This window comes from Leucopleurus acutus, assembly GCF_964270905.1.
Source record: "Leucopleurus acutus genome assembly, chromosome: 14".
NCBI lineage: Eukaryota > Metazoa > Chordata > Mammalia > Artiodactyla > Delphinidae > Leucopleurus > Leucopleurus acutus.
In genome coordinates this window covers 25,880,925-25,906,538 of record NC_139156.1, presented here as the reverse complement: position 1 = coordinate 25,906,538, position 25,614 = coordinate 25,880,925, and the positions used below count along the sequence as shown (strand labels likewise).

At 48.9% G+C, this 25,614-nt stretch overlaps 1 protein-coding gene across 3 annotated transcripts; it reads left to right on the top strand.

Moving 5' to 3' along the window:
- Nucleotides 1-336: 336 nt before the first annotated feature.
- SFXN2 (sideroflexin 2) lies at nucleotides 337-22,285 on the top strand. Of its 3 annotated transcripts, none has more exons than XM_082854201.1 (13): nucleotides 337-422; nucleotides 2,449-2,580; nucleotides 11,959-12,120; nucleotides 12,249-12,419; nucleotides 13,351-13,449; nucleotides 14,583-14,658; nucleotides 14,978-15,063; nucleotides 16,359-16,419; nucleotides 16,801-16,867; nucleotides 17,484-17,533; nucleotides 17,830-17,879; nucleotides 19,384-19,431; nucleotides 20,278-22,285. In XM_082854201.1, exons 3-13 carry the CDS (start codon nucleotides 11,960-11,962, stop codon nucleotides 20,375-20,377), a joined length of 969 nt encoding a protein of 322 aa, XP_082710327.1. In that variant the 5' UTR covers nucleotides 337-422; nucleotides 2,449-2,580; nucleotide 11,959; the 3' UTR covers nucleotides 20,378-22,285. The 3 variants fall into 3 exon arrangements, with proteins under 3 accessions (XP_082710327.1, XP_082710328.1, XP_082710326.1); XM_082854202.1 differs by having other exon boundaries at nucleotides 343-422; nucleotides 11,936-12,120; XM_082854200.1 differs by lacking the exon at nucleotides 337-422 and having other exon boundaries at nucleotides 454-2,580.
- The last annotated feature ends 3,329 nt before the right edge of the window (nucleotides 22,286-25,614 follow it).

Here is a 25,614-nt window from a genome sequence, read left to right as displayed (position 1 = left end):
CCTCCTCCTCCTCCTCCTCCTCCTCCTCCTCCTCTTGCCTCCCCCGTTACCAGGGGCAACTCCTGCGGCACCGCCCCCGACGTCCCCTGTACGCACAGCGGAGGAGCAAAGCAGCAGGACGGGGCGGGGTCCAGCTCCTCTTTTCCCAATGTGCGCAAGCGCGCCAATGTGCCCTCCCACTGCGCAGGCGGGCTGCTGGAGCGGCTGGAGGCTGTGGCAGGCTGGTGAAGACCCAGGGAATGGTGAAAACTCGCTCACGTGGCTGGCGGGGGCCACCCGGCCTGTGATTGGTCCAGAAGGAGAGGCGTGGGGGCGGGGCGAGGGGCGGTTCCCGGGCCGAGGCCAGAAGTGCACCCTGGCCAAGCTGCCAACGCGGGGTGCATCTGGTAGCAGTTGTCTCAGTGCGTTCCTCCCGGGACCAGGTAAGGGGTCTTGGGAGGAGTCCGCCTGCCACATATACCTCCAGTCCCCACATCCCGGAGGGAGCTTGCATTTCTGTCCTGACTCTGCCCAGGAGGGGCTGCAGCGCGGGCTGGGCTTCCACCTGCCAAAGCCACGTGGCAAGAGAAGGGTCTACCTGTGGACCTCTCCTTTACGGCCCCCAGCACCTTCGTGTGACGGGCTGAGGGGCAGGGGAGTCATGGGTTGCGCACCCATCTCCACACACCTGTGTTAGAATCCGGGCTGGAGGACTCCTGGTGGTGGGAGGCTGCCTGTCGGAAGGCAGGAAGCTGCTTGAGGACTGGCCCTGAGGGCTGTGGTGAGCTGATAGCGGGGATGAAAGACGTTTTGGGAAGGATAGTTTCGTTGATCTACGTTGGACCGGTCGGTGCGCCGTCTGCAGCCCCGGAGGAGGCAAAAAGGGGCCTGCACTTACAGGCAAGAAACAGTGGGAGGGATTCTGGGTGTTACCTCCCACCCCTTCCCCGTGCAGAGGACAGAAAGAAGAGTTATAACATTTGTGCCAGGTCCTATTCCAGACCCTGGAGACACAGCAGGGGGCTAAATCTGCCCCCATGGAAATTACATCCTTCCTGGTGAAATGCTTTTCATACAAGATTCCATTTCATTCTCACAGCCCCAGAAATTGGTTATTTTAAGCGATAAGAGTGGGGACTTGAACCTAGTACTTTCTGACTCTTGAGGAATTATTAAACACCATATTGTATTGTCCATGTTGGAGGAACAGAGTGATTTATACCTGAGATGTAAATCCAGAAGTTTTTAAGAGCAGATAAAGTGTGGGCATGGATGATACATCTGGAGGTTTACAGATGTGTGTGTGTATGTGCCTTTTACCTACCTCATTGGGTTCTTGTGAGGATTATTATATGTCAAGTACATAGAACATTGCCTGGCACTTAGGAAGTGCTATATGGGGCTTAGTTTTTATTATTTTATTTTTTGGCCACGAGGAACGTCATACGGGATCTTAGTTCCCTGACCAGGGATCGAACCAGTGATCCCTGCAGTGGAAGCAGGGAGTCTTAACCACTGGACCGCCAGGGAGGTCCCATGGCTTAGCTGTTGTTAATAGCTTCATCCAGGTTTTGGGCTTTGCTGCTTTTATGAACAGCAGCCTTTTCAGCCTAGTTAAGATCATTGGAATGAAGGCGGATTTTCCCTGAATGGTCCTTAGCTTTTTATGCATTCAAGTAAAGTATTTTTAAAAACATCTGCTACCTGCATACCTGCATCAGATGCTTGGAGAGAAAACTCAGTTCAGAACCTTGACTAAGGAGGTGCAAGGTGAATGGTTAATTCAGAGTATGTACTCTTTTCAATCCACCCATCTCTAGCCTGTTGGTTCTTTTGTGAAAGAGGCAAAGCAGACTTCTCTTTCTAAGTTGCCTGGTGTCTAACATCATGGTTGCCTCGGAGTCACATGATTGTACAAAAGTATATACTACCAGGGTCTGCTGGTTTAATTATTAGTCTCATTCTCCAACTTGCTCTAGGCAGCCTTGACACCAGCCCTCGCCATCTCAGTGGTCTTTGTGTCTGAACTTCTTTTATTTATTTTTTTGGGCTGCATTGGGTCTTTGTTGCTGCACGTGGGCTTTCTCTAGTTGTGGCGAGTGGGGGCTACTCTCATTGCAGTGCGCAGGCTTCTCATTGCAGTGGCTTCCCTTGTTACGGAGCACAGGCTCTAGGTGCTCGGGCTTCAGTAGATGTGGCACATGGGCTCAGTAGTTGTGGCTCGCAGGCTCTAGAGCGCAGGCTCGGTAGTTGTGGTGCACGGGCTTAGCTGCTCCACGGCATGTGGGATCTTCCTGGACCAGGGCTCGAACCCGTGTCCCCTGCATTGGCAGGCGGATTCTTAATCACTGCTCCACCAGGGAAGCCCTGTGTCTGAACTTCTTGAGTCTTTGACTCCCATCTTCCTCTGATGGGAGTACAAGCGATGACATTTTGTTTTTCTCCCTACCTGGGGTTTCAAATGGGAAGATCTTGGGTACTTCCCCCGCACTTGCAAAAGGATACAACAGAAGAGGTTCGGAAGCTTGTTTTCCAGACTCTGATACTGTCTGCCAGAGAAAATCAGCTCTCCCTGGAAGAACGAGCATTACTTCAGGAGAGGTAAGTAGGTTATATCATTTTTTAAAATCTTTTCCCTTCTTCCCTCCCTCTCTTTTTTTTTTTTTTTTTTTTTTTTTTGCGGTACCCGGGCCTCTCACTGTTGTGGCCTCTCCCGTTGCGGAGCACAGGCTCCGGACGCACAGGCTCAGCGGCCATGGCTTACAGGCCCAGCCTCTCCGCGGCATGTGGGATCTTCCCGGACCGGGGCACGAACCCGTGTCCCCTGCATCGGCAGGCGGACTCTCAACCACTGCACCACCGGGGAAGCCCCCCTCCCTCTCTTTCTTTCTCTTTCTCGAGACAAGCACCCTGTAGTGGATAGAAGACCTATCTAGGTGACCCTAAGCCTTGTAACCTGTGGTCTTTTTTTTTTTTTTTGGCACCGCACCCTCAGCAGTGAAGGGCAGAGTCCTAACCACTGGACCTCTAGGGAATTCCTGTCTAAGCCTTGTAACCTTGGGAAAATATGGCCCTAGCTGTTGTCAGATCTTTGGATAAACAGGACTGGATCTATTCACATTTATATCTGCCACAGTGTAGGACCACATGTGCCACAAATGCTCACCATGCTGGCTCAATCCATGTGAACCTTCCTAGGCATCAGTTTCCTCATCTGTAAGCTGAGATCCCTAATGTCTGTGAGCCGTGACGTTCTCTAATCCTGGAAGGAAAGGGAGGTATTGGTTAGTCACCTGTCTGATTTCCACCTCCCCCTGTTCCCTGTAGCAGAACCCTGGATGTAATAGTCACCTTTTTAGGAAGCATTAGATATTGTTCGTGTAGGAAGAGGGATCATAACTGTTGAAGAAAACTTAAGACCAGTAGGACTCAGTATAGGAGGGGTAGACAATTTGCAGCTTCGTGAAAGAAAGCTTCTGTAACCAAGGCAGGTTCTTAGTTTGACAAAAAAAAAAAAGGGGGGGGGACATCCTTGTTGCCCAGAGAACCCAAGAATAAGTTGGAATGTATTTCAGGCAGGCAGTAAGTGCTTTTAGAGGGCAGATGAGGGCTATAGCATGAACCTTATAGTCTGTTAGGGGAGGCAAATTTTACACTGATAACTGTAAATAAAAAGAAAGTGACAATTACAAAAACCCAGCTTGCTTCAAAGGAGGACAGGATGCTATGGGAGTATGTGACAGAAGGGCTTGAGTTTGCCCTGAAGGAGTCACGGAACTGCCCCCATTGGGGGCCATTGCGTGGGGGGAAAAGTTGAGACATAGAATTTAGATTTTTTTCCCTGTATGTTTTACATAAGACAGGACTGGGCAGTTCCTGTCCTGACCTTGGTAATGAAGGCAAAGGTTCTTGCATGATTTAGCAAATGATTACTCCCTCATGGTAGAAATGCTTCCATTGTGAAAGTCAGAGGACTTTCCAATGTTGGATTGTTGGGTTGAGGGTGGAGAGGGTTGGCTGAGAAGTGTGTGTGTGTGTGTGTGTGTGTGTTGGGCGGAGGCATAGCATTTGGGACTGTCTGTATCCAGTGGGAGTGTGGGTCTCTGTAAGCCAAGGCCAACTCCTTTTCCTTTCTGTCGAGTGAAGGGAGGTGAACTCTTTCCCCTCCTCCCACCCCTGGCTTCAGTTGGGACTGGGTGAAATGTCTTTGGTCTTTGGACCAGCCTGCAGGAGCCGAGTCAGTCTGTCCCCAAAGGGCAGAGCCCGGAGCTTTCTCGTGGGCTCTGTGGTGGGGTGGGAGAGGGGGAAGCCGGAGTCCTGGCAGTGGGCTCTTGCTGTGGGCCGTCTGACTTGCCCCGAGAGGTTGCCACTGAGTCACGGAGCCAGGACCTCCCAGGGGTGCTGCGGAACCACCGCAGTGGGCCTCTCCTCCCTCCTGGGGAAGTGGCTCACCCTGAGCCATCAGCTTGCCGAAGTCTCTCCCACCCTAACAGACGATCTAAAACTTGATCGCCTCTCTCGCTCTGCCTCATCTGTTGGCTTCTCCTGCTTGCCACACCTTTCTGGTTGTTCTTTCTCATCTTTTTGTTGGGTTACCTCTTAAATATAGTGGTTTTTCAGGGTATGTCCTTGGATCGCTGCTCTTCCTAGTCTGTGTATTCTCCTTGGAAAACTTTATCTTAAACTACCCGCCACCCCCGTGCTGCTCCCTCACTGTTTTACTCCTAACCCAGATCTCCATGCTGGGTTTTAAGCCTAAATATCCAATTGCTGACCAACTGGACCTCTTTTTTAGCAAATACTCGAACTCTTGTGCTAGGCGTTGAGGCAACGGTGGTGAGCAAAATGGACGCAACTCCTGGCTTCAGGGAGCTTATGGCCTAGTGGGGGAAGGTGGGCATTAATGTAAAACCACTGAGTATCATGACAGACTGGCATGGCTCTGAGGGAAAAGTATGGAGCCAAGAGGGCTTATAGCAGAGCAGCGGATCTAGTTGCATGGGAGGGAGGAAGGGGGTCCTTCAGAGGATACTCTGAGGAAAGGAGGTGTGAGCGAAGATATGAAGGACAGGTAGGTGCTTCCTTGCAGGTCACTCAGACTGTCTCTGCAGAGCAAAAGGCTACTATTTTTGGGGGTGGGGGGAGCCCTTGAAATTATTTGCTAATGCACCTGCTTTTAAGGCTGCCGTTTATTCTGAGGTGAACTTCCTTTGCAGCCGTAATAACCCATGGGTCTTTATTGAGGTAGTGGTCTTGGGTAGAAGTTTCCTTTCATTCTACTACTTAGTATAAAACATTTATTTTTTACTAGGTCTGCAGCTTCCATCAGCGATATGTTTCCTTTCCCTAATATGAAACACTGGCTCTGTTTGCTCAAGTCTGTGAGTGCTTTTGGATTTAGATGATTGTATAACTCAAGAAGATAGCTATTTTTTTTTAACATGTTAACCACTGTCATTTTCACTTTATATACTTTGGCACTGAACTATTACAAAAATTACTTCTGTAATTTAAAAAGACAATGTTTTCAGAATGAGAAAAACAAATGGCCAAAAACATATGAAAAGATGCTTAATCTCATTAAGAATCAAGAAAATACAAATTAGGGACTTCTGGCAGTCCAGTGGTTAAGACTCCGCACTTCTACTGCAGGGGGCACAGGTTTGATCCCTGGTTGGGGAACTGAGATCCATTATGCTGCATGGCGCAGCCAAAAAAAAAAAATTTTTTTTTTAATTAAAAAAAGAAAATACAAATTAAAACAACAATATTGTTTCTCCCCATCAAATTGGCAAACAAAGAAAAGATTTATAATACCCATTTTGGTGAAAGTTTGACTAAAGCAGCATTATCATACACAACTCGTGAAAAATCAGTTTGTATTATAAAGACTTCATTTAAAACATGTATATCCTTTGATCCAGCAATTCCACTTCTAGAAATCAATCCTAAAGATATAGTTGCCATGGGGACTTCCCTGGTGGCTCAGTGGTTAAGAATCCGCCTGCCAATTCAGGGGACATGGGTTCGAGCCTTGGTCCGGGAAGATCTTACTTGCCACGGGGCAACTAAGCCCGTGCGCCATAACTACTGAGCCTGTGCTCTAGGGCCTGTGTGCCGCAGCTACCCAGCCCAAGTGCTGCAGCTACTGAAGGCTGCGTGCCTAGAGCCCGTGCTCCGCAACAAGAGAAGCCACTGCAATGAGAAGCCCGCGCACCACAACGAAGAGTAGCCCCTGCTTGCTGCAACTGGAGAAAGCCCTCGCACAGCAACGAAGACCCAACACAACCCAAAATAAATTTTATTTAAAAAGACAGCATTAAAAAAAAGATACAGTTGCCATATACACAAAGTGATGTGTGTAAGGGTGCTTACCATAGCAGTGAAAAACTGAAAATAACCCAAATGTCTATCAAATAATGAAATTAAGGCACATGGAATATTATATAATCACTAAAAAGAATGATAGAGTTGTATATCTCAAATGGAGAATTCTCTAAGATGTTAAACGAAAAAAGTAAGTTGTGTATCTGTGCCAGATAGGTTATTGGTCCTTAGCTCCAAATCTACCCTTCTTTGCCCTGTTTTATGATACTTGGTGTTGTAAACATTTTTCCTTTGCCCTCTGAGATGATTTTAAGCTCTACCAGTAGAGGGCGCCAGAGGAACACTGATGAGGAAGGGGTAGTCTTCCAGGTGTCTGGGTGCTTGCCTATTATCAAGTTTCAACAGCACCCCACCAGGCAGCTTCCCAGTGAGTTTCAGCAGCACCCGTGTGGGTGTCTTCCCACTGAGTTCCCTCAGCATCCCTGTGAGCAGCTTCCCAGAATCTCAGTGGCTTCCTGGTGAATTTCGTCAGTCCTGCAGCTCAGCATTCCAGCACATCCAGTTTCCTGCCTGCCAGCCCTTCAGTGGGCAGCAAACTTTGAAGAGGTAGCTTTCTAAATCTTGCTCAAGCTGTGCCTGCGAACTTGTAATTCAATATATGTGGAAAATCCTCAGGTGATTTTTTTTTCCAAGGAAAAAAAGACAAATGACATAGTAGTAGAAGATATAGCAGTAAATCTGAAAATTATTCCTTAAAAAAAAAGGATGAGCAGGTGTTATTTAGTGAAGAGGGGAAGGAATAGCACCCTGGACTAGTATTTACAAAGGGACTGAGACAGATGGCAGCCTCTTGTGTTTGAGAATGTCTCATAGCACTTGAAACTCAACACAAGGAAAGCCAAACTCACTGTTTTCTCCCTTAAAGCCTATTTTTCTATATTCTGTCTCAGCACGTTATTGCCCCAGTCAGAAACCCTGGTATCACTCTAGGTATTTGTGATGGGTCAACTGGGCTAGACCAGAGAAACTCCCCAGGACCCCCTCTCTGCTATATTTCCAGTTGGATGGGCCTCTGAGGGAGAAGCAGCCAATTTGTAACAAACACACACTTTCTTTTAGTTATTAGACCAAACACTGATTTAGGTACTGTGGTGAAGGGATTTTGCAAATGTAATTAAAATCCCTAAGTGGTTGGCTTTGAGTTAATCTAAAGGGAGATTATCCTGGGTGGCCTGACCTAATCAGATGGAATCCCTTTAAAAAAGGTCTGGGGGGCTTCCCTGCTGGCGCAGTGGTTGAGAGTCCGCCTGCCGATGCAGGGGACACGGGTTCGTGCCCCGGTCTGGGAAGGTCCCACATGCCGCACAGCGGCTGGGCCCGTGAGCCATGGCTGCTGAGCCTGTGCGTCCGGAGCCTGTGCTCCGCAATGGGAGAGACCACAACGGTAAGAGGCCCGCGTACCGCAAAAAAAAAAGGCTGGGCCCCCGCCACCCTGAGGTTAGAGATTCCAGGAGGGAGGTAGGTGGGTAGATAGATTGATGGGTAGATGGATAGATAGAAAATCTCCTATTGGTTCTGTTTCTGTGGTTGAGCCCTGACGGATAGAATATTCCTCCTATACCCTATCACTTAGCAAATCTTCAGATTCTGCTGCTTTAAAAACTTCTCTTCTTTTGATCCTCCTCCCAGTTCTGGTGCATCTGGGTTCATTTGAGCCCCACTTCTTGCGTGGATTGTTAGGGGTTCGCTTCCAGCTGGTATCTGCATCCTGTGAGGTCCTGCCATACCCTGTTTACTTTCATATGATTTCCCAGATTGTTCTTTCTTTTTTTTTAGTAAATTTATTTATTTATTTTTGGCTGCATTGGGTCTTCATACTGTGCGCGGGCTTTCTCTAGTTGTGGTGAACGGGGGCTACCTTTGCTGTGGTGCGCGGGCTTCTCATTGCTGTGGCTTCTCTTGTTGAGGAGCACAGGCTCTAGGCGCGTGGGCTTCAGTAGTTGTGGCACACAGGCTCAGCACTTGTGGCTTGTGGGCTCTAGAGCGCAGGCTCAGTAGTTGTGGCACACGGGCTTAGCTGCTCCGCGGCATGTGGGTTCTTCCCGGACCAGGGCTTGAACCCATGTCCCCTGCATTGGCAGGTGGATTCTTAACCACTGCACCACCAGGGAAGTCCCCAGATTGTTCTTTCTAAACTACACATCTCACCTTGTCACTCTTGAAATCTTTTAATGGCTTCCTGAAATTTTCAGGCAAAAGTTCAAAAGCCATAGCTTTTTTTTTTTTTCGGTACGCGGGCCTCTCACTGTTGTGGTCTCTCCCGTTGTGGAGCACAGGCTCCGGACGCGCAGGCTCCGGATGCGCAGGCTCAGTGGCCATGGCTCATGGGCCCAGCAGCTCCACGGCATGTGGGATCTTCCCGGACCGGGGCACGAACCCGTGTCCCCTGCATCAGCAGGCAGACTCTCAACCACTGCACCACCAGGGAAGCCCTGGCTTCTTTCCTGATTTTCTGCAGTTTGAATATAATATGCCTGGGTGCAGATTTTCTGATAGTTGTCCTGCTTGATGTTCTCTGAGCCTCCTGGGTCTCTAGTTTCGTTTCTGTCATTAATTTTGGAAAATTCTCAGTCATTATCACTTCAAATATTTCTTCTGTTCCTTTTCCTCCTCTTATATAAGAGGAATTCCTCCTCTTATATATTATATGGGGCGACGTTGGTGGGTGCCCTAGGGACAAGGTGGAAATTCCTCCTCTCATATAAGAGGAATATAAGGTATTCCTCTTATATGTATGTTGCAACTTATGTAATTGTCCCAAGGTTCTTGGATATTCTATTCTGTTTTTTTATAAATTCTTTTTTTCTCTTTACTTTTCAGTTTGGGAATTTTCTTTTCTTTTTTTTAATAGTTATGTATGTATGTATTTATTTGGTTGCGCTAGGTCTTAGTTGCGGCTCGTGGGCTCCTTAGTTGCGGCTTACGGGCTCCCTAGTTGTGGCATGCATGTGGGATCTAGTTCCCTGACCAGGGATCGAACCTGGGCCCCCTGCATTGGGAGCGCAGAGCTCTATCCACTGTGCCGCCAGGGAAGTCTTGGGAATTTTCTGTTGACACATATTCAGGCTCACTGATTTTTTCCCTGGCCATGTCAAGCCTACTGATGAGCCCATCAAAGGCACTTTCATTTCTGTTACAGTATTTTTAGTTTCTAACATTTCCTTTTGGTTCTTTCTTAGAGTGTCCATCTCTCTGCTTCCATCATCTGTCTGTTCATTCATGTTGCCCACTTTCCCATTGGAGTCCTTAGCAGATTAATCATAGTTATTTAAAATGCCTGGTTTGATAATTCCAAAGTCTCTGTCATCTGGTTCTGATGCTTGCTTGCTCTGTCTCTTCACACGGTGGGGTTTTGATGTTTGTTTTGTTGCCTTTTAAGATGCCTCGTCCTTTTTTGTTGAAAGCTAGATGTGTGTGAAGTTTTACTTTTTTCTGGCAAGGAGTTAGGTTGTGATTACTGTTTGCTAAAGCTGTAGGGGTCAAAAGTTAAATTTCCTCTGGTGTCCTTGTTTTTGTCTCCCCTGTTGTCTTTGGGTTTCTAGACACCTCTTCTTAAATAAGGTCTGAGACTCGCGGTTCCTTCTGTTGTTGGTTCTCCCTGTTATTATACGGGAGCCCTGTACCACCGACAGTGTGAGGGGAGGGGGTGTGTTCTATAGTCCTGTGATTAGGTGCCCCTGGACCTTCACAAGTCCTTCTCAGGTTCCCCTTACTCCCTTTAGGTGAGATAGGAAAGCTAGAAGGGGTGGAGTTGAGTGTTTCTCTTCCCCCAAGTCAGTTAGGTTCTGGTGAGACCCAAGGTAGTTAGGCGCTGGTGAAACAGGCTAGGCTCCTTTGAGGGCAGGCCTTGTTAAAAATCGCAGAGGCCTCTGGGTCTACTTCAGAATGGCCACTTTTCCCATCTCCCTGCCCGAAGCACTAAGGAATTTTTCTCTGATCTGCAGCCTGAGAACCTGGTGGGCTCCTGGAGGTAAAACTCACAAAAGTGTGTCTCCTCACACCGCCACCAAAGATTGAATCCCCCTGGAATTTTTAACTCTCAAGCTTGTCCACACTGAACGTCCAGCAATTTGTCAGTCACAGTTTAAGTTTCCTATGGTACTGGCCCCAAGGGGTGGGCTTCTGTTCCCACTAAGCTGTGATTCTCTGTACCTGCCTGTCTCTCCAAGTTCAGGGGCAGCCCTGTGACCTCAATTCCCTCATGGTTCTAAGAAGAGCTGTGAGTTTTCAGTTTGTTCAGCTTCTTTTTGTTGTGAGGACAGGAGTGACCATTTCCAAGCTCCTCACGTGTCAGACCCGCCTTAGTTTTTCAAGTCATGGATTCCAGAACCTAATTATAGGCAGGGGTTCTGAAGTTAGTCAGGCTGAATTAAAATCCTGGCTCTGTTATTGGCAAGTGCTTGTGTGACTTGGCAAAGTTACTTACCTGTGCCTTGGTTTTCTCGTCTATAAAATGGCATTAAACATAAGAGTATCTCTATCTTATAGGGTTACGGTGAAGATGAATTCAGAAAATGCACGTCAGGCACCAAGCAGAGTGTGTAGCATCAAGTAGGAGCTCAGTAAGTGTTAGTGTTGTCACCATCATCATCAGGTCCCCATGTGCACTGTGTGCTTTAAACACTGCCTCTTCTTGTCTGGGGTACCTCTCCTCCATCCATCTGACTTTCATGCATCCTTCAAAACATTGTTTATTTCTTGTTCTCACAAAGCATGTTCAGAATCCCTCATCCATTTTAGATAAGGTGATCTTATAATTTATCATCCAGACTGGGACACTTTTGAGGTCGAGGGGGTGCTTTTAATAATTACCACAGGACGACAAGCCCCGGCAAACCAGGAGATGCAGAGTCACCTCAGTTTTAGTACCTCTTCTCTGGCTTTCTGCTGCTCCCCGTGTCCATCAGCAGCATTGTCACACTACTGTCCTTGTTGACTTACTTGTCTCTCTCCTGTTCTGCAACGCCTTGAGGGCGACAACCATGGCCCGGGATCTCTCATAGGGCCGGCATGCACCCTCCCCGCCCCCCCCCCCCCCCCCCTGAATTGAAGGTGATCATGCCATTGTCCTCTCCATCTTTATCAGTGATTGTTTCTACTTTCAGTGTGATCCCATGCCTCTTCCTCCTTCAGATAGATCTGTCCTACCTTCTGGGGCTTCACTCACATTCCACCTCTTCTGGGAAGCCCCCCTTGATTTTTGTGTCCCCCCTTCTCAGCTTCCTCTCATCTCCCGTGCTTATTGTTGCTGTATGTATTATCTGTTGTTCCACAGGTGGGCTCTTGCTCCCCAGTCAGACTCAGCTCCCCAAGGACAGGCACTGTACTGTCCCTTTCCCCAGCCTCGCCCACAGCACGATCAAGCCCCAGGCTGGCCACCAGCAGGCACTCAGGAAACACACGTTGGTGCCCAGTTGCTCAGACTGGTGACCATTCACTGGACCCTTCCTGAGCTGAGTCAGATGACGCTAGCGGCTGGTGAGAGCCGTCAGTCTACCATAGCGGGAGGTGCTACGGGCCTCCAGGGCAGGCTTTGAGGGCAATCTTCATTTTTCCTCTGTTCCTGAAGTCCACAGTTTTATGTGTGAGCAGGATGGAGGCTGACCTGTCTGGCTTTAATATCGATGCCCCCCGTTGGGACCAGTGCACTTTCCTAGGGCGGGTGAAGCATTTCTTCAATGTCACGGACCCCCGCACCGTCCTGGTACCAGAGTGGGAGCTGGACTGGGCCAAAGTGATGGTGGAGAAGAGCAGGTGAGTGGTTAGGGGAGTGGGCTGGGGGCACTGGGGCGACGTTGGTGGATGCCCTAGGGACGAGGTGGAAACGGAAGACGAGGGGCCAGGGGTCAGGAGGTAACACCGCCTGTGGTCCTTGGTGGCAGGATGGGGACTGTGCCCCCAGGCACGCGAGTGGAGCAGCTGCTCTATGCCAAGAAGCTGTACGACTCGGCCTTCCACCCTGACACCGGGGACAAGATGAACGTCATTGGGCGGATGTCCTTCCAGGTCCCCGGGGGCATGATCATCACAGGCTTCATGCTCCAGTTCTACAGGTGCGACCCGGGAGCAAGGCAGCGCCAGGTGCAGCCGCATGGACCTGTTAGGCAGGGAGCCACAGTAGGGTGATAGCAATAGCCGTCTTTATGGATCCCTGACCAACTACCAGGCACTGTGTTAAATTCTTTGCATGTTATCACCTCATTTAATCTCAACAACCCTACAGAGAGGTACTATTTTCATCTCCATTTTATAGATGAAGAACTGAGGTTCTGGAGAGGTTATATGACCAAGTTCATACAGCCAGGAAGTAGTGGTGCCTGGCTGTATAAACTGAGGCAGGCCTCTCAGAGTGCTCAACGGATGAGCTATTCTAATTCCCTCTTTAAAAAGTACTTATTCAACAATGAATTTAATGTATTTTTATAATGTAACATCCAAGTAAAAATATTGGGATACCCTTTCAGCCCAGTTGGGGAGAGAAACTTTCTCTGTTGTTCCCCCTTTCTCTCTTCCCTCTCCCCCCTCTGTCCCCCACGCATTCAGTTACCCAGCTGTTGATCCAGGCCTTGGGCCAGGTGTGGGGAGTATAAAGACTAGTCCCTCCCTTCAAGGGGTGCCCAATTTTGTTGAGACCAAGAAGTAAATAGTTACCACCCAGCTTGCCAAGTGGTAGGTTAGGGGTAGAATATGGGGTGGTGGGAGCAGAGAGCATAGAATGACTAACTGTGTCTCAGGAAGGGCAGGGGAAGGGTTGGGAAGGTTCCAAGGAAGAAGAGATCTCTCCACAGAGCAGGATTCAGCCATGTATGGAAAGGTTAGGGGGTGCGGATGCTCCAGTCAGAGGGACAGCCTGTGCAAAAGAGCCCAGCTGCAGGAAACAGCATGGGAACAGCTTGGGGAGCGGCAGGTAACATGGTTTGACTGGTGTGCCCCAAACCCTCTTTCCATCCTCCTCTCTGCCTCTCCGGGCCCCCCTCCTGGTAGGACGATACCGGCAGTGATCTTCTGGCAGTGGGTGAACCAGTCCTTCAATGCCTTAGTCAACTACACCAACAGGAATGCAGCTTCCCCCACGTCGGTCAGGTAGGAGACCTGAACCCCAGGCCATCCATGTGGGCCTGGAGCAGGTGGCTGTCCTCTTGCCTCCAGGGGAACAGCCCTTCTAAAAGGTTCCAGGGCCGTCAGTCCTCCCTGGGTGGGACCTGCCCTGGGCAAGTGACCAGGTCTCCCTTTTCAGGGTTTGGAAGTATTAGGCTGACTAGGAGAGTATCTTCTTCCTAGACCAATTCAACATTCATTCATTCACTCATTCATTCATTCATTCTACAAATATTTCTTGAGTGTGTATTAGGTGCTGGGCATGGTTCTAGGTGCCAGGGATACATTTGAGTAAGACATGTGTGCTCTCTAGAGTTGAAGGTCTTTTTTTTTTTTTTGCGGTACGTGGGCCTCTCACTGTTGTGGCCTCTCCTGCTGCGGGACGCGCAGGCTCAGCGGCCGTGGCTCACGGCCCCAGCCGCTCCACGGCATGTGGGATCTTCCCAGACTGGGGCACGAACCTGTGTCCCCTGCATCGGCAGGCGGACTCTCAACCACTGTGTCACCAGGGAAGCCCTAGAGTTGAAGGTCTTTTAAGAAAACAAGCATAGGGACTTCCGTAGTGGTCCAGTGGTTAAGACTCCATGCTCCCAATGCAGGGGGCACGGGTTTGATCCCTGGTCAGGGAACTAAGATCCTGAATCCCACATGCCGCATGGCGCAGCCAAAAAAAAAAAAAGGAAAACAAGCGTAATAATGTCAGACTGTGATTGCTGCCATTAAGGAAATAAATAGATAACAAGACAGAGAACAGCACAGGGGCATCTGTGTAGATAGGCTGTTCAGGGAAGTCCTTTCCGCAGAGCTGGCATTTCAGCTGAGTTTTGAAAGAAGGATTTAGCCATGCAAGAGCCCAGGGAAGAATTCCCGGGATAGGGAGCAGCAACATGCAAAGGTTCTGAGCAGGAAGGCATTTGGTGTGTTTAAAGTACTGAAAGGAGGCCAAGGGGACTGGAGCAGCTGAGTGAGTTGGGGGGAGATCACAAGGTGATGCTGGGGACAGATCACATGAGCTTCTCAGGCATGAAGCCACATTTCTAGCCTTTATCACTCAAGCCATCGTCCTGCCCTCAGCCAGCTAGGGTCCCCGCTCCCAAACATCTTCTCTCCTCCACTAGGCAGATGGCCGTTTCCTACGTCACTGCCACAACCGCTGCGGTGGCCACTGCTGTGGGCATGAACACGTTGACAAAGGTACCGTCTGGGGTTGCTGTGGGCATGGTGGCCACTAGGCGGCAGCAAAGCCCTAGGGAAAACTTTTTTTTACCAGGCAGGGGCCGTTTCCGGTCTGGATGAGTTGGGTTTGGCCAGAGCCCAGCCAAGTAGTGGGAAATTCAGCAGGGCTGCGCCCATTTGGTCTTTCTCGGGCCTTTGAGGGAGTTTGGGTTCCCCGACTGAGTGTCAGGATGCGTGGCAGTAGCGAGGGCTGGTTTCTTGCTCTATCTTCCTGAAGCCCCTTCCACCCCCATCTCCAGGGAGCCTGACCTACTCCCATTGTTCTCTTCTCCCACAGAGAGCCCCGCCCCTGGTGGGCCGCTGGGTGCCCTTTGCCGCTGTGGCTGCGGCTAACTGTGTCAACATCCCAATGATGCGACAGCAGTGAGTACAGGGATCCCTTTTCCTCCCTACAGACCGTGAGGCTAGCAGGGGAAAGGCAAGAAACCAAGGCAGTGGAGGGGCTCGTTGGGGCTGAGGTGGGTGTGGGGAGGGCAGCCGAACTGCGCTTCTGAAAGTTCCCTGAGGACTGGCGGCTCCAGCAGTGATGGCTGCAGGAGTGGCGGGTGACTTAGGTTTCATCTGTGATGTGTGTTGTGGGTGATGGGGAGCAGGGGTGGGGCATTAGCGAGGACCTGTGGGGTTTGGCACCAGCTCATGTCCTTTCAACTGCAACTGTCTTTAAGTTGTGGACTCGGCCTACTTCTAAAGCCCTGGGGATGTCTTACAGAATGAAACGCAGCAGAGCGAGATGTCCAAAGATATAACAGAACCAAGAAGCTTTGAGGAAGCCAGAGGGGCAGATAGATGTTTTCCAGGCACCAGGCTGTAAGCGTCACAGCAGGAAAGGTGAAAGGAGAAACCAGCTGTGTCTCACAGCTCTTGTTTCTTGACTAGAGAAAGTATAGATGTTCCTCTGTTATAAAATTTAATGATGTAGTAGAGGTAAAGCGCCCCAAATAGCGCCTGGACTGTAAGAAAATGCTGCATTAAGCGTTAGCTACTGCTGCCCCCGTTTCCATCAGTGCCTTCCTCGTCATCACCAGTATCTATAAGGCACATTTTCTTGGGATTAGTAGCAAATGGAAAGTGATCACAACTGCCCTTGCAGAAAGAGCACACCACAGAGTAGTCCCGCATGCACACTGCTCGCCTCCTCTTTCCCGCCCCCCCCCATCCAGTTGCTCCTTCCAACGAATGAATGAGTCCCCACCACCCACCTGGTCTTGGATACAGTGCTGTCAAGCACTGGCCTGAGACCAACAGCTCCTGTTTGGGAGCAGTCACTGTGTCAGGCACTGGACTTAGCACTTTGCAGGCATTATCTTGTTTAATCCTCACCAGGTCCCATGAAGTGGGTGCCATGATTATCCCCATTTTGCAGATGCGGATAACTGTGTCTTTAGAGGGATTAGGGAACTTGCTCAAGTTCATACACTTGCTCTGCAGTTTCCGGATTCAGCCTAGGCCGTTGGGGCCCAGTGCTAGCTCTCTGAGCCTCTGCCCTAGGTCACGGCTGGATACCACTCTCTGGAGTGGGGAAGGGCGCTCCAAGGGCTAGCTGCAGGAGGTGGCTTTCTAGAGCTTGAGTGCCCTGGCCTCGGTCCCCTGGTGTGTCACATCGCTGGCAGGCTTCCAGCACCCTTTTCCCATATCCAGCACCTCCTGTCTGTGTTTAGGGAACTCATCCAGGGCATCTGCGTGAAGGACAGGAACCACAGTGAGATTGGTCATTCCCGGGTGAGCAGAGGCCTGCCTTTGGGGTGGGAGGAGGGAGTTCCCTCTCAGACCCTGTCCTGTTCTTCGTGGTCAGAGCAGGCCTGGGCTCTACTATAGGGTTGAGAAAACTTCTCCCTGACTCCATCCTCCTTCCCCATCGATTTTCCCTCCATATCTCTGTTCATGTCTTTTCTCCATCGTTTCTGGTCCTGAAGCCATAAAAACGTGGCTGGGTGGGAGAGGGTCAGGTGAGGTCACTCAGCCCCTGACAGGTCCATCCCTTCCTCTTTACCAGCTCAGACTTGGCCTTGACCCTGACCCTGACCCTGACCCAGCCCTCTGGTGCAGCCTGTGGATACTGGATAAGCTCATTCCTGACAACTTACTCTTTTCTGCCCTCAGAGAGCTGCGGCCATAGGCATCACCCAAGTGGTTATTTCTCGGATCACCATGGCAGCCCCTGGCATGAGTAAGATGGGGAAGCCCTCCCATCCTGGGGGACCCTGGAACAAGTGATGGAGACCTCATCCACACTTCGGGTGGGGGGTGGGACCTCAGCCTTTGTAGACATGCTTCTCAAACTGGTTTGCTTGAGTGCCAAGAGCCACGGGAGAGCCACACTGTAATTCCTGGAATGTCAGTTAATCAGAGATTTGGTGGAGAAAGTTATTTTCATTTAACAAATATTCCTTAAGTTCCTTCAATGTGCTGGACACAGTGTGGGGTGCTGGGGAGACAGTGGTAGAGAAAAATAAGTCCCCTGCCCTGGTTTTGCTGTCAGCAGGTGCATGTTACAGAGCAGGATACAAAACTTGCTTCAAAGATAGTTTTGAGAAGGGTGCTCTGGGCCTGCGGTACTTGTCCTCCTGTTGTTATAGGTGTGCAGGTTGAGGAGTTTGGGAAGCACCTTCTGTCAGGACTTGGGGGAGGGGTGGGGCGTGGCCATGCCTACAGTCTTCCATTCTTCTCACAAATGAAAAGTATTTTCTGGAACTTCTTTGGAAGGAGGGAGAATCAGTCTGTGATCCGACTTTGGAAAGGGATCTGGGGGGCAGTCTCACAGCCTTTCCCCTGGTTTCTTCCAGTCCTGCTGCCGGTCGTCATGGAAAGGCTGGAGAAACTGCGCTGCATGAAGGTGAGCGGATTCTCCTTTGCATCTTCCCTGCCCAGAACACATACGTGCTGGGGGCTCCTGACCGTCTTACCCTTCCCTCTTGCTCCCACCCTGCACCTCATTCAAGTAGGGCCCATCCCGGTGCCCGCTGGCTGCCCAGTTCTCGGCCTTGTCTGCTGAGAGCAAGGAGAGCCCCCTCCCCACCCTGCAGAGCCAGGGTTTCCCGCCTGCGGGTTTCTAGCTGGGTGACCAGCGTGGGTTTCACCTCGAAGTATGTAAGTCCCACGTGGGTCTCTCTTTTGTCTGTTTCTGTGCAGAGAATCCGGGTGCTGCACGCCCCACTGCAGGTTCTGCTGTCCGGGTGTTTGTGAGTATCGTATTTTCTCGGTTTGGGGTTCTATGGTGGGGTGCCCAAGATCTGTCTTCTTGTGTCACCCATGTTGGAAAACATGTACTCCTTTACCTGACTTCAAAAGCGCCCGGACTTTCACGTCTGTGGCCCCTCTGGTGCGCTCTCACCCCTTCTTTCTGAGGGCACCAGGCTGGCACTGTGCACACACTGGAGTGGAAAGTGGAACCCTTGGGGGTCCTTCTGTCCCAGGGTCTCCCCTCTGACCTTAGGTCTTCAGTAGTTTTAGAGAAGAGACAAAAATGATGAGATCATCCCCCCACAAAAACGAAATGAATTATGTGACGTGATAGAGGGGTTGGCTCACGCCGGTGGTAAACTTACACAGTGTTACATGTCAGTTATATCTCAATACATCCAAAAAGATGAGCCATCGAAAATGACAGCACAGCCTGGGCCCGTTAAGTGTCCCAGCCTCGCACGGGAGGGAAGCGCCATGAGTCCTGGCAGCGTTCTTAGGTGCCTGCCCTTGACCGGACATGTCCCAGCATTACTCATGCTTTGTGAGGCCATGAGGCTAATGACAGCAACTAAAGCTAACATGCATTGGATGTTTTCTGTGTGCCACCACTGTGTTGATGTTTCACGTCTATATTTCTGCCTATTCCCTCGGCCCTCGAGGTGTACATACTGTCATCATCTCCTTTCCCAGATGAAGAAACTTGCCCATGCGTCTCTAGCTGGTAATTGCTGGCGCTGCAGTTGGATCCTTAGCAGGTCTAACATTATGCCAGGCTGTCTTCTGCTAACTGATTTCCCACTGAGGGCGCAGTTACCATGGGCTGGATGTGTCACACATGTTATCTCATTTAATCCTCACAGTAACCGTGCAGAGTAAGTACCCCTCTGCCGTCTCAGAGGGAACTTGCCCAAGATTGCACAGCTAGGAAGTGGCAGAGCTGGGACACGAACCTAGGTCTGTTAGATTCTCAAATCCTGTAAAACATGGTCCTGGATCCGCATCCTCTGAGAACTTGTCAGAAATAAAGACTCTCAAGCCCTTTCCCAGACCTACTGAATTAGCATCACATTTGAACAAGCTCCTCGAGTTCCTTGCATGCCCAGTGAAGTTTGAGAAGCTCTGCCCTCACTGATCTCCAGCAGCTCGGGCATTCAGTGAGGACAGGAGCAGGACCCTGCGTTCACGCCCCTCGCTGCTTTCCCTATACGTCAGGGATTGCCTGTGGTCATTAGGGCTGCTGCCCACACTCCCTGGTGACTCCATTACCTTCTTCATCTGCTTGAGTGACGGGTGGGTGGGGTGTGAGGGGGAGTGTAGGGGGGGCTGATTCTGTCCTGTGCTAGAGTGAGTCTCCAGGCACCAAGAGACCAGGAGAAGGGTTGGAGGGAGAGGAGCTTTGGCGCCGGCTCCCCCTTCCTTTGAGGGGCTCAGCGATGGGGTGTGGGTGGCTCTGTGAGATGCCAGACACCCCCTAATGCTTTGGTTTCTCCTTTCTTCCAGCCTCATCTTCATGGTGCCAGTGGCATGTGGGCTGTTCCCGCAGAAATGGTATCAGCTGTTCATTCCTCACTTGGTTTTACTGAGCACCCTGTCCCTGGTCTCCCTGACCTGCCTGGTGTCCCGAAGGAGAGAGGGAGGGGCAGGCAGGGAGGCATCTGTCCAAGGACAAGTACCTGTCAGTCTAAACGCTGGGCCTCTTGACCCCAGGTGAATGGTAAACTGAAACAGAGCTCCAAGGGGCAGAGGGATGAGTTGCTCACTTCCAGTGGAGCAAAGGCTGCCTTGGAGAGAAGGTGGGGGAACAATAAGAGACTTTCTGTCCCTGCTGGTTGAGTTACTAGATCCATCTCCCTGGCTGGATCTGGTCTTTGAAATTGAACAAGAGGGTAGGTACTCACTCTGGCTGATGTTTGCCAGAGTGTGGACGGCTTCGACCTCTCCGCTTCCCTTGCATGTCCTGGGGGGTGGGTGCAGAGAGCAGAGGAGGTGGGTGAGGAGAGATGACGGCAAAGGGAAGGTAAGCATCAGACTGGGGTGGTGGGGGTGAGGCGGAGTACTAGCTCCAGGAGACCAGGCATAGCTTGAATAGATACGGAGAAGATGCCCGTTTCCCTTTCCCTAGTACTCTCAGCTCCGTAGTCACCTGCTACACATCTCCTGTGTTCTGAGCACCGAGCTTGTAATCTTGAAGAAGATGGAAGTTTAGCACCAGGGAGATGAAGTCAGGGCTCAATAGAAGTAAAAGCAACATACTGTAGTGGACGGAGGTCATTAATAATTCTGATGGAAAATGGGCAAGGGCTGCTTAGAGGTGGCATCTGAGTTGGATTTTATCTGAGGGTAATTTGCTGCTCGTCCAGGTGGCACACTTATAAGCCCCTTCTCTCTTCTCAGTGAATTGCCAGTTTCCTATCTGGAACCAGAGCTCCAAGACACTATCAAGGCCAAGTATGGAGAACCTGTGCCTTATGTCTACTTCAATAAGGGTCTCTAAATGCCCCACCCCAGCAAGGACCAGTCCATACCCATATTTACCAGCTCCTCCTTAGCCACTGTGGATTCCCGTGCCTCATTCCTCTTTGCCAACAGGGCCTGTAGGCCAGGGTGGATTTGGGGGGACGAGGGTGGGGGTGGGAGGATGCCTCATGCTTCTACCCAGGCACCTGGGTTTATTGGACTCCAGGGGATAAACGTGAACAAGGGGAGAGGGGCCAAGTCTTCTATCTGCTCTCCCCTAACCCCTGTCCCCTGGAGACCAGGAGCTGAGACCCCCTCAGGGAGAAGGTGCTGAGCCCTGGGGATGACACTCAAGCAAACCGTTTGCAAAAGTTAGGAAACCTTTAGGATTCTGGTTCCAGCCAGGATTGAGGAAGGGCCCCTCTTCTCTTCCTCCTCATCGGCTCTCAGGCAAGGGAACCTTTCACCTGTGTAGTTCTGGTTCCTTCGGGAAGCGGGAGGGAAGAGGCCGGGTCACCTTGGGGCTCCTCTTTGCTCTTCCCCACTCTCCTCCCCAGGGCCCCCTGGTCAGAAAGGTTCTCTGGGAGTCTTGCTAAACTTGGGTTTATCAGGCACCCAGGAGTTTTAGTGCAAAAAAAAAAAAAAAGGACATTGTGTGAGGCAGCAGAGTTTTGTGGTGCTTCAAGCCCTACCTGTTGACACTGGCTTTGTTCTCCTGCCCCTAAAATCATATCCGATTCTATTTCTCTGGGTCTAAAAGATAAATCCACTGACCGAGTAAAAAGGATGTAGGTAGGCATTAACTGCACATGTTAGTGGGTATAATTTCCTGGCTACCTCCCTTCCTCAGCCCGTTGGGTTAAACACCAAAGAAAGACTGGTGTGTACTGAATAGGAAAGGGAAGTTTTATTTGGATGCCTCTGAGAGGAAATCAACCAGGACCAAAGAGCCTTAAAGGACACACAGCAAAGCGCAGCTGCTCGCCCTTCCCAGCCTGGCTGCTCTAGGTGATTTCTCAGGCCCTTGGGGGAAAGGGGGCTGTTGTGGCTGACCTGGGGCCATGTCTGTATGAGTTTTGTGTAGTAGAATTTACTGACTGATCAAAGGATATCACTGTGAATCGAATGCATTTCATGAAAGAACACAGCGACTGTCTGCACACTGAGTTAATAAAGCCTGGATGGAAAGCAGGATCTGGTTTTACTTTGGCCTTGGCGTGGAGGAGGGTATCACACCTATAAGGGGAACCTGTCTGGTGCCCTGAGGCCACTGTGCATCTCCCTTATTATGGAGGAAAAAATCCACCTGTCTTTGCTTGAGGCTCCAGAGATCTCCCAATGTGGGAGTGTGTTGCTCCAGGGGAGGGGGGGCAGGGAGTTGGCAAACCACGGCTCAAGGGTCCAAATCTGCCTGGTATCTGTTTTTGTGTGTTTGGGAACTAAGAATGGCCTTTACATTTTTTAGAAGTTGTGAAAAAGAGAAACAATATGTGAGACCCTGTGTATGTGGCATGCAGAGCCTGAAATATTTACTGTCTGGCCCTTTACACAAAGAGTTTCCCCTACTCTGGAGTAATGGTCCTTAAGAACATGCATGAGGTTCGCCTGGAGGGCTTCTCAAAGCATGGATTATAGGGCCTCATTCCTAGAATTTCTAATTATGTGGGTCTGGGATGGAGCCGGTGAATTTGTATTTCTGGTAGTTTCCCAGTGATGCTGATTCTGTCAGTCTGGGGACCCCTTTGAAGGACCACTGCTCTAAAGGGAAAGGGCCTCCTCCCTGAGGTCAGGGTACCGGCTGCAATTTGATTTTCCCCCCATTTAAAAAAATTAAAATATAATTCACGTGACATAAAATTCATCCTTTTAAAGCGTACAGTTCAGTGTTTCTTAGCATGCTCACGATGTGCAGCTGTCATTACTCCCTAATTCCGGAATATTTTCATTACCCCTGAAAGAAACTCTGTACTCCTTAGTAGTCACTCATTACCCTCATCCCCCAGTCCCTTGCAGTCCCTAATTTATCTTCTGTCTCTATGGATTTACCTATTCTGGACATTTCATGTAGATGGAATCACACAGTATGTGGCCTTCTATGTCTGACTTTTTTCACTTAGCATAATATTTTCAAAGTTCATCTATTCTGTAACGTGTACAATTTAATTTTGGCTGATGTCTGAGCAGAAAAGTCTGTGTCTCGGAGCTGGCTTCCTTAGGACAGGAGATCTGCCTTAAGCTTTGCTCATTTCCAAAGGCAAATAGGAAAAACATTACCAGAGCTAGCCGGAGCTTGGAAGCAATTCTGAACTGATGTTCTCTCAAGAATCCACAATCTTCTCCTTTCTTTCCCAGCTCCTTAAACCTCCTGGCATTCCTCCTCTCTTTATAGACAATTACCCTTTTGGAAAAGTCTGGAGTGGATAGTGATTGCAGTTCAGAGGCAGATTAAAAATAGTTCACTCAAACCGCATCTCAGCTCTATCTTGTAAGACCTCTCTGCTTTCTTTGATTTGACTCCTGCGGGATGTGGAAAGAAGTGATTAGGGTGACTAAAATGCCTTGGTGTGAGAAGTGCTCATCCAGACTGAGCACGGTGTAGTGTTTGTCCTGTCCAGTAGCTCAGTTCAAGCCCTCGGGTAAAGGGAGTAAATAAAGGAAGTCAGGACAAAATTCCCTCTGTTTTCCAAATTGAAACCATTGGTGTTTCCTAATGATGATGATACCTGGCTTTTTCTTTTTTTTTTAAATTTTTTTGGAGAATAGTTGATTTACAGTGTTGCATTAGTTTCAGGTGTACAGCAAAGTGAATCAGTTATACATATACATATATCCACTCTTTTTTTAGGTTCTTTTCCCATATAGGCCATTACAGAGTATTGAGTAGAGTTCCCTGTGCTATTAGTTATCTATTTTATATATAGTAGTGTGTACACGTCAATCCCAATCTCCCAATTTATCCCTCCCCACCCCTTATCCCCTGGTAACCATAAGTTTGTTTTCTACATCTGTGACTTGACTTCTGTTTTGTACCCTTCTGTTCATTTGTACTCTTTTTTTTTTTTAGATTCCACATATAAGCGATGTCATATGGTATTTTTTTTTTTTTTTTTGAGTGGCTTGAACAAGAGACATGTATTTTCTCATGTGCTGTAAGTCCATAATCAAGGTTCTAGCAAATCTGGTTTCTGGTGAGGGTTCTTTTCCTAGTTTTTGTCCCAAAAGTCGCTGAGGTATAGTAAAGTTCTTCAATCTTTTTATTTTTTCTTTCTGTTCTTCAAAGTAAATCAATTTAAATAATCTACCTTCAAATTCATTAACCTTTTTTTTTCCTTATTTTCATTCTTGTGTTAAACCCATCAGAACTTTTTTTTTCTTTTATATCAGCTATTGTACTTTCAGTTCCAGAACTTCTAATGATTTTTTTGGTTGTTTTAGTTTTCCTTTCTCTGCTGAGATTCCTCAGATGTTTTCTTATTATATCTATCTTGTCCTTCAAGATTCATACATACTTTCAATAGCTGACAAAGTTATTCGTAGCTATTTATTTATCTAAATCATCTTGGTGTCAGTTATGTTAACTAATTTTTCCTGATTATAATATTTTCCTGCTTCTGTACATATCTAGTAATTTTTTACTGTCTGCTTGACATAATGTATGTTAACTTGAAGGCTATTTGGATTATGTTGCCTTCCATTAATGGGTATTAAATTTTTATGTCATATGGTATTTGTCTTTCCATATCTGACTTCACTCAGTATGACAATCTCTAGGTCCATCCATGTTTCTGCAAATGGCATTGTTTTGTTCTTTTTCATGGCTGAGTAAGATTCCATTATATATATATATATATCGTGTCTTCTTTATGCATTCCTCTGTTGATGGACATTTAGGTTGCTTCCATGTCCTGGCTATTGTAAATAGTGCTGCAGTGAACACTGGGGTGCATGTATCTTTTCAAATTATGGTTTTCTTTGGGTATGTGCCCAGTAGTGGGATTGCTGGGTCATATGGTAGTTCTATTTTTAGTTTTCTAAGGAACCTCGCTACTGTTCTCCATAGTGACTGTACCAATTTACATTCCCACCAACAGTGTAGGAGGGTTCCCTTTTCTCCACACCCTCTCCAGCATTTATAGTTTGTAGATTTTTTTTTTTTTTTTTTGCGGTACGTGGGCCTCTCACTGTCGTGGCCTCTCCCGTTGTGGAGCACAGGCTCCGGAAGCGCAGGCTCAGTGGCCATGGCTCACGGGCCCAGTCGCTCCGCGGCATGTGCGATCTTCCCGGACGGGGCACAAACCCGTGTCCTCTGTATCGGCAGGCGGACTCTCAACCACTGCGACACCAGGGAAGCCCTAGTTTGTAGATTTTTTGATGATGGCCATTCTGACCGGTCTGAGGTGATCCCTCATTGTAGTTTTGATTTGCATTTCTCTAATAATTAATGATGTTGAGCATCTTTTCATGTGCTTTTTGGCTATCTGTGATACCTGGCTTTTATATAGAGGACTTACAACTCCTTGAGGCTGGGATTGAGACCCTGTGCTAAGAAAATAATGTGGCCCCTGCCTAATACTCAATCTTTTATTCTCCCCTAGGGAGCTTGATTGTGGAATGGATGAAATTCTAAGAAATTTAAGACTGGCAAAAATACTTGTCACCCTGTGCAGCACTTGGGAAAGCAGGATCAAGACAGAGACAGAACCGATTTTTTTCACTCTTACCTGTTTCTCACTTTGCCACCATTTAAGCCAAGAACAAACTTCCTTTGGGTTCAGCTATGGGCTAGACTGGGCTCGGCTCTGAAATGCTTTGGCGGGTTTTTGAGGGGAAATTGGCAGCTACAGGCAGCTGGCTTTTCTGCAGCAGTTCTTCATCTGTTCGTTTATTTTCCCAATATTGATTGAGCTCACGGTTGGGCCATGTACAGGGTGTAGGGATTTGTTTAAAAAATGAATCAGACCTGGTGCCATTCAAAAAGCTAAAAATTTAGTCGGAGGGGTCAGGCAGGCAGAAATTGTAGATTAGATACACTGTGTGATAAGTGTTATGTGAATTCAGAAGAAGAAACCAGGGGATGAGAACTAGGAATTTTAAACGGGAAACTGTGTAATGTGTAAATGAAGTTAAATGTATTGTATAGCACAGTTCATTGGGGATCTCTTAACTGTTGGGTGTGAGCAGAATGTGTGGGAAATGTAGTGGCAGTAGGTGAGATAAAGAAGTATGCAGGTGTGAAAAAAAATACGCAGGGACGAGGACGCAGAAAGGACCACC

Bases quoted from the DNA above. Each gene is read 5' to 3' on its own strand.
- SFXN2 (XM_082854200.1), top strand. From the start codon at position 2,390: ATGGGAGTACAAGCGATGACATTTTGTTTTTCTCCCTACCTGGGGTTT. The intron at 14,659-14,977 runs GTACCGTCTGGG...CTTCTCCCACAG, and splicing joins GCATGAACACGTTGACAAAG to AGAGCCCCGCCCCTGGTGGG. The intron at 19,432-20,277 runs GTATCAGCTGTT...CTCTCTTCTCAG, and splicing joins GGGCTGTTCCCGCAGAAATG to TGAATTGCCAGTTTCCTATC.